The sequence below is a fragment of the Camelina sativa genome, chromosome 1 (assembly GCF_030686135.1).
Source record: "Camelina sativa cultivar CO46 ecotype springtype chromosome 1, ASM3068613v1".
In the NCBI taxonomy this organism is placed as follows: Eukaryota; Viridiplantae; Streptophyta; class Magnoliopsida; order Brassicales; family Brassicaceae; genus Camelina; species Camelina sativa.
The window spans coordinates 26,161,916-26,174,158 of NC_141880.1; the positions used below are offsets into that span (position 1 = coordinate 26,161,916).

Here is a 12,243-nt window from a genome sequence, read left to right on the forward strand (position 1 = left end):
TAGTGCCCACAGTGCCCACAATGCCCATAGTGGACCAAAGTTCTGTCGGTATGAACTTTGAAAACCAACATGCGAAGGATGGTGAAATCGGACCTAACGCCATTGTTGTCTACGTAGGCAAAGAAAAGGCTGTAGAGGGTGATTATAATAAAGAGGGTGAAGCTGAATCACGTGATGAAGGTGATGAATATACTGAGCCACGCCCTGTTGTAGAACCGTGTAAGTGAATTGAACCATGGGATGACGGTTTGGATCTGACTAAACTTCAAGAATTTCCAAACAAGAAGGCATTGCAAGATGTGGTGGATAGAGCTTCATTCGCTAACTGTTTTAGTTTTGAAATAGTAAAGTCGGACAAGGTGCGTTATGTGGTCAAATGTCCTAAAGAAGGATGTAACTGGGGTTTACGAGGTGGTAGGATTCGAGATACATATATTTTCTCGATTAGAAGGCACAACAAGATGCATACATGCTCTCGGGCTAGTCAAAGTTCAAGCAACAGTAAGAGACAAGGCACTCCACAATTAGTTGCTTCTCTTTTACATGGTGATTATCTAGGGCAAATGGAAACTCCACCTCCGAAAATAATCATGGATCTTGTCAAGACAAAATTAGGTGTTGATATATCATATTCCACGGCGTTGAGAGGGAAAAATCAAGCTGTTACTGATTTGAAAGGTAGCCCAGAAGAAAGCTACAAGATGCTGATGCAATTGAAGAAGAAACCCAAACCTTAAGGAAGGATGTTGATAACCATTAGGAGAGATTGAAGGAATTTGAACCCCATCATACTAAGATCTATAATTTGCAGATGCAGCTTAAGGAGAAGAGTGACGAGATTGCCAAACTAAGGGAGGAGGTGGCGCTGCTTACCACTCGAGTCGATCTCCTGGATAGGTTGTGTTTCGATTGATATTATCTGAGTCGATCTCATTCTACGTTGGTTTAAAACTTGTTGAATCAGTTTCTGTTTATTATCTTTTCCTTGAATTCTCTTGTTGAATCAGTTTCTTATCTTTCATGTGACTTCTCTTGTTGAATCATGATGTTCTATCTCTCTTTTATGTGACTTCTAGGATTATGCCTCCTTCTTGAATTGAATCATGTTCTATATTTTTCTTATATGAATTCTCTAGTTTTGTTTAGTTTTACGTAGTTTTACCAAAAATACGAACGACAAATCCAAGAAAATAACGTAGTTTTACATAGTTTTACTAGTAATACCAGTACCAATCGCAAAACCAAGAAAATAACGAAGTTTTACATAGTTTTACTAGTACTACGATGACAAATCAAAGAAAATAACATAGTTTTACTACTTCTTAGACCTTTTTCTCTTCGTCCCTCTCCCTCCTTCTTGCGAAGTACTCGGTTGCTCATCATCTACATGCACCTGACATGAAACCAAATTTTGTTAACACCTTCTAGTATTACCAAGTATTACTATAGTATTACCAAGTATTACTATAGTATTACGAAGTATTACCTTTGATTTCTCTTGCTCTTTCACATATACTTCCAACGGTTCGATCCTTTTTTCAAGCCCATCAATCTTCGCCGAAATGTTATCGAACTGAGTTTTCATATCCTGCTTCATGGTCCTTAGAAGATCCACCAACTCAATAGTATCTTCTCTCGGTTGTTCATTGGCGTCTATTTCCTCATTCACATCGTTTTGTCTTGAACGAGTAGCCACATCGGCTGTGTACATCTCCTCCAAAAGTACAGGTAGTCCTCTACGAAGGCGCCACATCCAACTGGCAACTACGACATCATGGGTATCGTCTTCCTTAGCTTCTTCCATGACTAGATCGAGAAGAGGAATTTCTTCATCAATATGTGGGATCACACTAGCAATTGCCTGTGTTCTTGTTTTTGCGTCGGCTCAAGATCCTAACCGTCACCATTATCCCTTGGCGTTTGGTGTTCTTGATGGTGAAAATGATGCAAGTTGGAATTGGTTTTTGGAGATTTTGAAAACCGTTGTTGGGGATTCTTCTGAAATAGTATTTATGACTGACAGAAATACAAGTTTCATTACAACCATAGCTAATGTGTATCCTCTGGCTCATCATAGTTTTTGTATATGGCATTTGTCCCAAAATGTGAAAGGTTATGCTCGTAACGTCAACAAAGGCGTTGTTGCATGGAGATTCATGGAGTGTAGTAGGTTTTACACAGTGGCTGAATTCAACATTGCTTACGCTTCTTTTATGACAAGATATCCTTCTGCTGCCAAGTATCTTGAAGAATCTACCCAGAAAGAAAGATGGGCAAGATGTGTTTTTCCAGGAGATAGATACAACCTAGACACAAGCAACTGTGTTGAATCGTTGAACAACGTATTTAAAGATGCAAGGAGGTACTCCTTGATACCCATGCTTGATGCAATACTTCAAAAATTCTCTGAATGGTTTAATGAACATCGGAAAGATGCTTTGTCTGGATCAGTCGCAAATAAATTGGTGCCTTTAGTGGAGAACTACTTACATGATTTATGGGCAACTGCTGAGAAACTAAATGTGATAGAGCTAAATGGTTTCGAACTTGAATACAATGTCATTGACAGTGACGGAAAGCCTTATTTGGTGAAGTTGCGATTGAGAAGTTGCAGTTGCAGGTTTTTTGATATACAAAAGTATTCTTGTGTGCATGCATAGGCGTCTTTCATTACATTCCAAAAATATGGAGGTAAGGATATCGAGTTACATGAGTTGTGTTCTAAGTATTATTGGACGGAGCTGTGGGCAATTGCATATGGCAGGACAATTTATTTAGTACCTGATAAGTCTCGATGGGATGTCCTAGATGAAGTCCAAGTTTTGCAGATCATGCCTCCGAATCGGAAAATAAAAGGGGGAAGAAAGAAAATAAAAAGGTATGCATCTGCTGGGGGAAAACGACCAAAAATCGACCTAGGACGCAGAATAAAAGGCGCCAGAGACAAGGACTCCAATGGTTGTTATTTGGAGATAATGTTCATGTTTGATTCACCTCTTCATGTATCAATTGTGTTTGGTTTGAAACTTAATGTAAAAATTGGTTTGAAACTTAATTTGAAGTCTATTAGTGTTTTCTTCTTTCAAAATGTGTATATAAGAGAGTAGAACTGGCACAACTAAGATAAAACTGGTAAAAATAATAAAATTGGTACTACCTAAAACCAATACATATTGTATAATACATGTGTATAAATGTTCTACATAGGTTTCTACTATAAATGAATAATTTTCGAAAATAGACTAATTTTAATTTATTTATGAAAGAATCTCAACAAAATGTTTCCTTACACTTTTAATGTCACTTTGTAAATAATTACCAAATAAGCATGAAAAAGTTATAGAATTATAAGTTTTAACTTATGAAGTTGCAAAAAGCTTGTAATTGTATGTTAGTTAAGTTTAATCAACTGTAAAACTAAAAAAAGTAATGCTAAGGTTTAGTATAACTAATTAAACTGAGAAACCTCTAAAGTACAACTATTTGCAAGTTTAGTGCAACTGCATTGATCGGTAAAACTGTGTGTGAACACGCAGTGTGAACGCACACATCTTTTACACGTGGCCAGAATTTCGTTTTTTCTTTCTTTCTTCACCACAGCCCCGAAGATTTATCTTCCTCATTCTCAGCCATTCATTCATTTTTTTTGAAACCTAAAGTACACCTTCTCTCCTTCTCTCATCTTCAAAGTCGAATTTTAGATCTATTTCTCTCCTTCTCAAACTATGGAACAATTTGAGGCCGACCCATACTATGCTGATCAGAAGAGGGCGAGGAAGTAAGAAGCGTGGCGACAAGCCATAGCCGATGGTGATTTGGGCATGCCTCGAATTTGCCCATGTGGCGAACGAATCGTTAATGAGATCTCTCCAACAGAAACAGAGAAAAAGAGATGGTTTACTTGCGTTAAGTATAAGGTAAATTAAATTAAATCAAATACAATTGAGAGACCTGAGTATGATGCTGTTCGTTGATATATTTTGCAGGATGATGGATTGCACAGGCGGAAAAATTGGGCTGATGCAATTGAAGAAGAAACCCAAACCTTAAGGAAGGATGTTGATAACCATTGGGAGAGATTGAAGGAATTTGAACCCCATCATACTAAGATCTATAATTTGCAGATGCAGCTTAAGGAGAAGAGTGACGAGATTGCCAAACTAAGGGAGGAGGTGGTGTTTCTTACCACTCGAGTCGATCTCCAGGATAGGTTGTGTTTCGATTGATATTATCTGAGTCGATCTCATTCTACGTTGGTTTAAAACTTGTTGAATCAGTTTCTGTTTCTTATCTTTTCCTTGAATTCTCTTGTTGAATCAGTTTCTTATCTTTCATGTGACTTCTCTTGTTGAATCATGATGTTCTATCTCTCTTTTATGTGACTTCTAGGATTATGCCTCCTTCTTGAATTGAATCATGTTCTATATTTTTCTTATATGAATTCTCTAGTTTTGTTTAGTTTTACGTAATTTTACCCAAAATACGAACGACAAATCCAAGAAAATAACGTAGTTTTACATAGTTTTACTAGTAATACCAGTACCAATCGCAAAACCAAGAAAATAACGAAGTTTTACATAGTTTTACTAGTACTACGATGACAAATCAAAGAAAATAACATAGTTTTACTACTTCTTAGACCTTTTTCTCTTCGTCCCTCTCCCTCCTTCTTGCGAAGTACTCGGTTGCTCATCATCTACAGGCGCCTGACATGAAACCAAATTTTGTTAACACCTTCTAGTATTACCAAGTATTACTATAGTATTACCAAGTATTACTATAGTATTACGAAGTATTACCTTTGATTTCTCTTGCTCTTTCACATATACTTCCAACGGTTCGATCTTTTTTTCAAGCCCATCAATCTTCGCCGAAATGTTATCGAACTGAGTTTTCATATCCTGCTTCATGGTCCTTAGAAGATCCACCAACTCAATAGTATCTTCTCTCGGTTGTTCATTGGCGTCTATTTCCTCATTCACATCGTTTTGTCTTGAACGAGTAGCCACATCGGCTGTGTACATCTCCTCCAAAAGTACAGATAGTCCTCTATGAAGGCGCCACATCCAACTGGCAACTACGACATCATGGGTATCGTCTTCCTCAGCTTCTTCCATGATTAAATCGAGAAGAGGAATTTCTTCATCAATATGTGGGATCACACTAGCAATTGCCTGTGTTCTTGTTTTTGCGTCGGCTCAAGATCCTAACCGTCACCATTATCCCTTGGCGTTTGGTGTTCTTGATGGTGAAAATGATGCAAGTTGGAATTGGTTTTTGGAGATTTTGAAAACCGTTGTTGGGGATTCTTCTGAAATAGTATTTATGACTGACAGAAATACAAGTTTCATTACAACCATAGCTAATGTGTATCCTATGGCTCATCATGGTTTTTGTATATGGCATTTGTCCCAAAATGTGAAAGGTTATGCTCGTAACGTCAACAAAGACGTTGTTGCATGGAGATTCATGGAGTGTAGTAGGTTTTACACAGTGGCTGAGTTCAACATTGCTTACGCTTCTTTTACGACAATATATCCTTCTGCTGCCAAGTATCTTGAAGAATCTACCCAGAAAGAAAGATGGGCAAGATGTGTTTTTCCAGGAGATAGATACAACCGAGACACAAGCAATTGTGTTGAATCGTTGAACAACGTATTTAAAGATGCAAGGAGGTACTCCTTGATACCCATGCTTGATGCAATACTTCAAAAATTCTCTGAATGGTTTAATGAACATCGGAAAGATGCTTTGTCTGGATCAGTCGCAAATAAATTGGTGCCTTTAGTGGAGAACTACTTACATGATTTATGGGCAACTGCTGAGAAACTAAAGGTGATAGAGCTAAATGGTTTCGAACTTGAATACAATGTCATTGACAGTGACGGAAAGCCTTATTTGGTGAAGTTGCGATTGAGAAGTTGCAGTTGCAGGTTTTTTGATATACAAAAGTATTCTTGTGTGCATGCATTGGCGTCTTTCATTACATTCCAAAAGTATGGAGGTAAGGATATCGAGTTACATGAGTTGTGTTCTAAGTATTATTGGACGGAGCTGTGGGCAATTTCATATTGCAGGACAATTTATTTAGTACCTGATAAGTCTCGATGGGATGTCCCAGATGAAGTCCAAGATATGCAGATCATGCCTCCGAATCGGAAAATAAAAGGGGGAAGAAAGAAAACAAAAAGGTATGCATCTGCTAGGGAAAAACGACCAAAAATCGACCTAGGACGCAGAATAAAAGGCGCCGGAGACAAGGACTCCAATGGTTGTTATTTGGAGATAATGTTCATGTTTGATTCACCTCTTCATGTATCAATTGTGTTTGGTTTGAAACTTAATGTAAAAATTGGTTTGAAACTTAATTTGAAGTCTATTAATGTTTTCTTCTTTCAAAATGTGTATATAAGAGAGTAGAACTGGCACAACTAAGATAAAACTGGTAAAAATAATAAAATTGGTACTACCTAAAACCAATACATATTGTATAATACATGTGTATAAATGTTCTACATAGGTTTCTACTATAAATGAATAATTTTCGAAAATATACTAATTTTAATTTATTTATAAAAGAATCTCAACAAATGTTTCCTTACACTTTTAATGTCACTTTGTAAATAATTACCAAATAAGCATGAAAAAGTTATAGAATTATAAGTTTTAACTTATGAAGTTGCAAAAAGCTTACCCCTCACATCTTGAAGTGTAATCTTTTTTTTTTCGTAAAAAATACTTCCTTCGAAACTCGATACCGCCGGCTTCCTTGTAATCAAGTGGATAGCACCGACAATCTAATCCAGACATCAACGCATGTTCTCTCAGACCATACCGGATTGGAACACCATTCACAACAAACCATGCTTCCTTCTTTTTTTCGATTTTAGCCGTTCGAAGTAAGAGCAACCACATTCCCATAAGCTTGTGGTTTGGTTCCCTTGGCATGTGGAAAATGTGCTTGAATTGTGGATGTTTCTCAAACCAATCCCTCTCAGAACTAGTCAGTGGATGCTCTAATTTATCCAGCGTTTCCACAGTTTCAAAAATATGACACCTTGTCGATAGCTTGATTTTCTTGTTGTACTGACTAGGCTCAAAGTGCATTCCTAAAGGTTGCATCGCTTCTGTTTCCTCCTCTGATTCCTGCAACAATATCAGTTTTACATGAGTTATACCAGTTATACAACAACTAGTTGTACCAGTTCTACTAGTTCTACACCACCTAGTTGTACCATTTCTACTAGTTCTACACCCATTAGTTGCACCAGTTCTACCAGTTCTATTAGATCGATTTCAAATTCCAATTCAATTCTGAAAGAATGACACAGACTTGTTGTACTTACACTTGCATCGTTGTGCTCCTCGTGCTCCCTCTCACTTTCGCTTGTACTCCTTCTCGAGTTACCTGTCGAGTTCGAACTTCCCTCCTTATCTTCTTCTTCTTCTTCTTCTCTTTCATCGTCTTTTTCTTTCGATTCTTCTCCTTCATCGTTTTCTTCTTCCCCTTCATCGTCTTTTTCTTCCCCATCTTCACCTTCTGCTCCTTCATAGTTTTCTTCTTCCACTTCATCGTTTTCTTCTTCCCCTTTATCGTTTCCTTCTTCTCCTTCATCGTCTTTTTCTTCCAATTCTTCTCCTTCATCGTTTTCTTCTTCCCCTTCATCGTCTTTTTCTTCCCCTTCTTCACCTTCTTTTCCTTCATCGTTTTCTTCTTCCACTTCATCGTTTTCTTCTTCCCCTTCATCGTTTCCTTCTTCCCTCCATCATTTCCTTCTTCTTCTCCATCGCTTGATTCCACAGAAGTAGATCTCTCGTTATCTCCTCCTTCTTCATCATCTTCTTCTCGATTACTTGATTCCGGAGTACCGGATTTTGCTTTCTCTCCTTCGTTCGCATTTTCTCTTCCGACCACCGGATTGGGTTCCTCCGAAACTCGACTTTCACTTTCTTCTGCCATCGTACTCAAAGCTCTCTCTCCTCCTACTGTCGCCGGACTCAAACCCGACACACCTACTTCCGGCGAATCAAATTTTGCTTTCGAACCACCATCTCCTTGTGAGATCTTCTTCTCTTTCAAACGCTCACTCCTCCTCACACGACCCCCCCCTTGTTTTCACCATCTTCTTACTCGATTTTTGGTTGATTGAAAGAAAACGAGAAAACCCTTGTTCTACAGTTTCACCCAAATCGATTCGTGTTTCCTGAAGAAAGAGAAGAGTGACGAGAGAGAGCGGTTTTAATTTACAGTTTTTTTTTAAAAAAGAAAACCGATTCAGTTTTTTGGGTCTTAGATCCGATTTTGTTTGGTTGGGTGGATACTACCCATGTATTTTTTTATAAATATCTTAGTTTTTTTTGGACAAGAATGTAAAACAACACATTCTCGATTTAAAAAAAATCAAAAAAAAAAACCAAAAAAGAAAGGAACTTTTGAGATTGTCAAAAATCTTTTAGTGGACTTCTGAGATGAAAACTCCTTACCTTTACTAATTACTCTTGTTGGGAGATGTGAGATGAAGATGTGGTAAAATAAATAGAAGAATGTTATCATGTTGTCTTATATAAATATATGAAGAAGAGTAAGGTTGGTTCATTGGTTGGGTGCCTTAAGCAGTAAAGTGTTTGGCGCGTCTGGGTTTACACCCGGTTTTCTAAACGAGAAATAAATAACCAACGATCTATTTATAACAACAACCCTTATAACACAAATTCGTTTTATCTATATGTCTCACTCACACCAATAAAAGAGGTAAGTGTTATTGGTTGGCAAAAGAAGTAGAAGTAATAAAAGTGTTGTTATTGTAATGTTGTCTCATTCTTCGTTTGATAATCCGAATCTTGAAACCTTAACCATTTTGAATATGCAAATGCAATGGTTCTATTACTCTATATACCATCATCAAAGGCACTTAGAAGATCTGTCTTACTTTCTCTGGATCTAAAACACGAATATCTCTTCTCTTCTGCCTCTTCTACTTTAACATGTTCATTTCTGCGCCCAAAGTATATATAACATTCAAAAAATCTGTTACTTGCGCACAAGACGCTCAGCGTCTCCAAGCTCAACTTCACCGTCTTTTCTTTCCAGCCCTCCCTGAGGCTGAAACATCAACTCTATCTGCTCCAGCGACTTCCCACTTGTCTCTGGGACTAGCACATACACGAAGATAACCGAGAGCGCAGACACAAGGGAGAAGACGAAGAAGGTTCCTCCGACAGTGATGGCACGTGAGACGGAGAGGAAGGACATAGCCACAAGACCGCTGCACACCCTGTTCCCAACCGCCCCAAGGGCAGAGGCCTGGGCTCTTAACCGTAATGGGAAGATCTCTGAAGTCAAGACCCAGCAAACAGGTCCCATCCCTATAGAGAAGAAGGCAACATTCCCACAAACAAACAGAAGCGCCAAGGTTATGCCAAGAGTTCCTTGGCCGAGGAATGTGAGCGTGAAGCTTAGGCAAAAGAGACACAGAGTCATTCCAATTGTGCTCACATAAAGCAGTGGTTTCCGGCCAACGCTATCGATCAGGAAGGTGGCAAATAGTATGAAGACTGTTTTTGTGACCCCAACAGCCACAGTTGCAGCGAGCAGTTTTGTCTCCCCTTGTATCCCTGCTTCTTTCAGGATCTCTGGGCTGTAGTAGACGGTGGCGTCGATACCTGTGATCTGCTGGAAACATTGGATCCCAAACCCAACGATCAGCATTTTCCTTACAACAGGAGATGGGCTTAGAAGCTCACGCCACACGGGTCTCTCCTCGTCGCTGCCTTGTGTATGTGCAGCCGCCAGTTGTATCTCTGCGAGACGCTCTTCCACCTCGTCATCTCGCTCGTTCGTTTTCATGAGCACCTCTCGTGCACTGTCCACTCGGCCTTTCATGACCAGCCACCTCGGCGACTCAGGGATCACGCACAGCGCAAATCCTATGAAAACGGAAGGAAGAATACCAACTGCAAGCATGATCCTCCAGCTGATGTGCACGGAAAGGCCCGAGAAGGCGTAGTTGGAGACATAGCCAAGCAAGATCCCTAAGTTTATGAAGATCTCAGGGAAGGACGTGAAAAAGCCTCTTGCTACAGTTGGGGATATCTCGGCGATGTAGACAGGCGCGATCATGACACCAAGCCCAATCCCAATGCCGGCAAAAGTTCTTCCGATCATCAAGACCTCGAAGGACGGAGCCACAGCCATAACCGCAGCACCGGTCTGGAAGACGAGAGCAGCCAAAGCCATGGTCCATTTCCTACCGATGGAGTCGGAGGTCCTACCACCGGCTAAGCTTCCGAAGAGAGAAATGATGCTGAGGCTGCCGATGAGTACTTCAGTCTGCACCTCCGTTATTTTAAGATCCTGCTGAATGAACAACACCGCACCGCTCATTACCCCAACATCTGACATATATTAAAAACAGAGGACACACCTTTTAACAAAAGTACAGAAGAAGAAGAAGAAGAATCTGATTTGAATTGGTTGTATATGTAAAAGTCTCACCGTAGCCGAGAAGAACATTGTTCAACGACGCAAAAAAAGCACAAGCCATAACGTATTTTCTGGTTCTGCGGTTTCTTGCCTCTGCTTCAAGATGAGTCTGCGATTCATCCGCGTCGGAGTCCATTCTCCGATACTTATTCATCTTACTTCCGACGGAGACCACCGGAAAACCCGAGCCACCGCCATTTGAAACCTCCGGCAGATGCATCCTCCCTCCGCCGAGGCTTCAGACAGCAGGCAGGTGGCGGCGGTTTCGGAAAGAGAATTCAATTCAGACAAGGACTTGAGAAGAAAGTGGTAGATCTCATCTAGCTCACGATGGGCTTTTAGATCTGAACCCCGAGAGAGACTTCACTTCATCATCGTCTTTTATTTTGACCAAATTTGTTGAATTTTCTAATGAGGTAGTACAACTTGACAACAACTTGACTCATTCCATGTTGTGTCCCCCACCTTTGTTTACATATTAAGTCATTAACACTTCGTTCTCACGAATTAGAGTAATTAATTACTTACTACTTTAAATAAATAAAATAAAAAACGTTGGAAAAATATTTATGAACCGATTAAATTTATAAGTTACAGATAACCGACAGCTCATCTTCTAGCTCTTCTTGAGCTTTTGAGAATTTTTTTTTTAGAGCTTTACAAACTTTTTAATATATATTTTTTTTTGAGTTTCTTTTCATTTTTGAAACTAACTAAATAAGTACTCATTTCATACTTCACTTTCAATAAGTACTTCAAACAATGAGTACTTATTTTTCATTTTTTTTTATTGAAAATGAGTACTTCAAACAAGTATGATATCCATAAAAACAATATTTGAAAAACTATAAATTAAATATAAATTCTTGATATCTCAAAACACAAGATTCTGATCAAGAACCTAAGCTAATCTTAAAAAAAAACATATGGAAGTGTTGGATATTATTACATATTTTATTTTTCTGTTGTTGCTCTCTCAAATGGATGTTTTGCTAAGCTTTGCTGAAAGAATTATTCTTGAACTTTTTGTTATCAATTAGTAAACTAGCAAATTCTACATACTAGTATTATTCATGGCTTCATAAAACAAAGAATGTTGTTGGATCAATCATATTAAAAAAAGAAGAAGTTGTAAAGCTGTAAAGCAAAATCTCAAAAGGCACTTATGAGTGAGAGACGGTCGCGTAAACACTTAATCGCACGATGTCAAGGAAACGAGAAGATGAACCACCGACAGTTTCTCTAGGCGACGAAGAAGTTTCTTCGTCGGAGGAAGAGAATGAAGTGCCTTTTAAAGAACCATCAGCCGTGATGAAGCCTGCTCTGGCTGCCGCAACGAAGGTTGTGACGAAGTGATTCCGAATCGGGATCGAATTCTGAAAGTGATTCCGAATCAATATCCGAGAAGGTTGTGACGAAGCCTTCTGTCGCCGCCACAAAGGAAAAGGACCAGAGGGTTGAGACGAAGCCTTCTGTCGCCGCCACAATGGAGAAGTATTCCGAATCTGAACCCGAGAAAGTTGTGACGAAGCCTGCTCTTGCCGCCACAACGGAGAAGGATTCCAAAAGTGATTCTGAATCTGAACACGAGAAGGTTGTGACGAAGCCTTGTCTCGCCGCCACAACAAAGAAGGATTTTGAAATTGATTCTGAATCTGAACCCGAGAAGGTTGTGACGAAGCCTTCTCTCGCCGCCACAACGGAGAAGGATTCCGAAAGTGATTCTGAATCTGAACTCGAGAAGTTTGTGACTCTCGCTG

General features: G+C 39.2%; 3 protein-coding genes across 4 annotated transcripts; 2 read left to right on the forward strand and 1 right to left on the reverse strand.

Annotated features, from left to right (window-relative positions):
- Positions 1-2,012: 2,012 nt before the first annotated feature.
- On the forward strand, positions 2,013-3,228 carry LOC104715066 (uncharacterized). The gene is made up of 3 exons (XM_087513216.1): positions 2,013-2,588; positions 2,661-3,032; positions 3,208-3,228. Exons 1-3 carry the CDS (start codon positions 2,013-2,015, stop codon positions 3,226-3,228), a joined length of 969 nt encoding a protein of 322 aa, XP_087369342.1.
- Positions 3,229-5,325: 2,097 nt separating this feature from the next.
- Positions 5,326-6,420, forward strand: LOC147950395 (uncharacterized). The gene has a single exon (XM_087513219.1). The coding sequence runs from the start codon at positions 5,326-5,328 to the stop codon at positions 6,418-6,420; it is 1,095 nt and encodes a 364-aa protein (XP_087369345.1).
- A 2,246-nt stretch (positions 6,421-8,666) lies between these two features.
- LOC147950396 (putative polyol transporter 4) lies at positions 8,667-10,992 on the reverse strand. Of its 2 annotated transcripts, none has more exons than XM_087463046.1 (2): positions 10,496-10,992; positions 8,667-10,395 (listed from the first exon to the last, which is right to left on the reverse strand). In XM_087463046.1, exons 1-2 carry the CDS (start codon positions 10,701-10,703, stop codon positions 9,032-9,034), a joined length of 1,572 nt encoding a protein of 523 aa, XP_087319172.1. In that variant the 5' UTR covers positions 10,704-10,992; the 3' UTR covers positions 8,667-9,031. The 2 variants fall into 2 exon arrangements, with proteins under 2 accessions (XP_087319172.1, XP_087319175.1); XM_087463049.1 differs by having other exon boundaries at positions 8,667-10,354; positions 10,496-10,971.
- Between the last annotated feature and the right edge of the window lie 1,251 nt (positions 10,993-12,243).

Excerpts from the sequence above, each read along its gene's own strand:
- LOC104715066 (XM_087513216.1), top strand. The coding sequence starts at position 2,013 with ATGACTGACAGAAATACAAGTTTCATTACAACCATAGCTAATGTGTAT. Across the intron at positions 2,589-2,660 it reads GTGACGGAAAGCCTTATTTG|GCGTCTTTCATTACATTCCA; the intron begins GTGAAGTTGCGA and ends GTGCATGCATAG. Across the intron at positions 3,033-3,207 it reads TGTTTGGTTTGAAACTTAAT|GTTTCTACTATAAATGAATA; the intron begins GTAAAAATTGGT and ends TGTTCTACATAG.
- LOC147950395 (XM_087513219.1), top strand. The coding sequence starts at position 5,326 with ATGACTGACAGAAATACAAGTTTCATTACAACCATAGCTAATGTGTAT.
- LOC147950396 (XM_087463046.1), bottom strand. The coding sequence starts at position 10,703 with ATGCATCTGCCGGAGGTTTCAAATGGCGGTGGCTCGGGTTTTCCGGTG. Across the intron at positions 10,396-10,495 it reads CAATGTTCTTCTCGGCTACG|ATGTTGGGGTAATGAGCGGT; the intron begins GTGAGACTTTTA and ends AATATATGTCAG.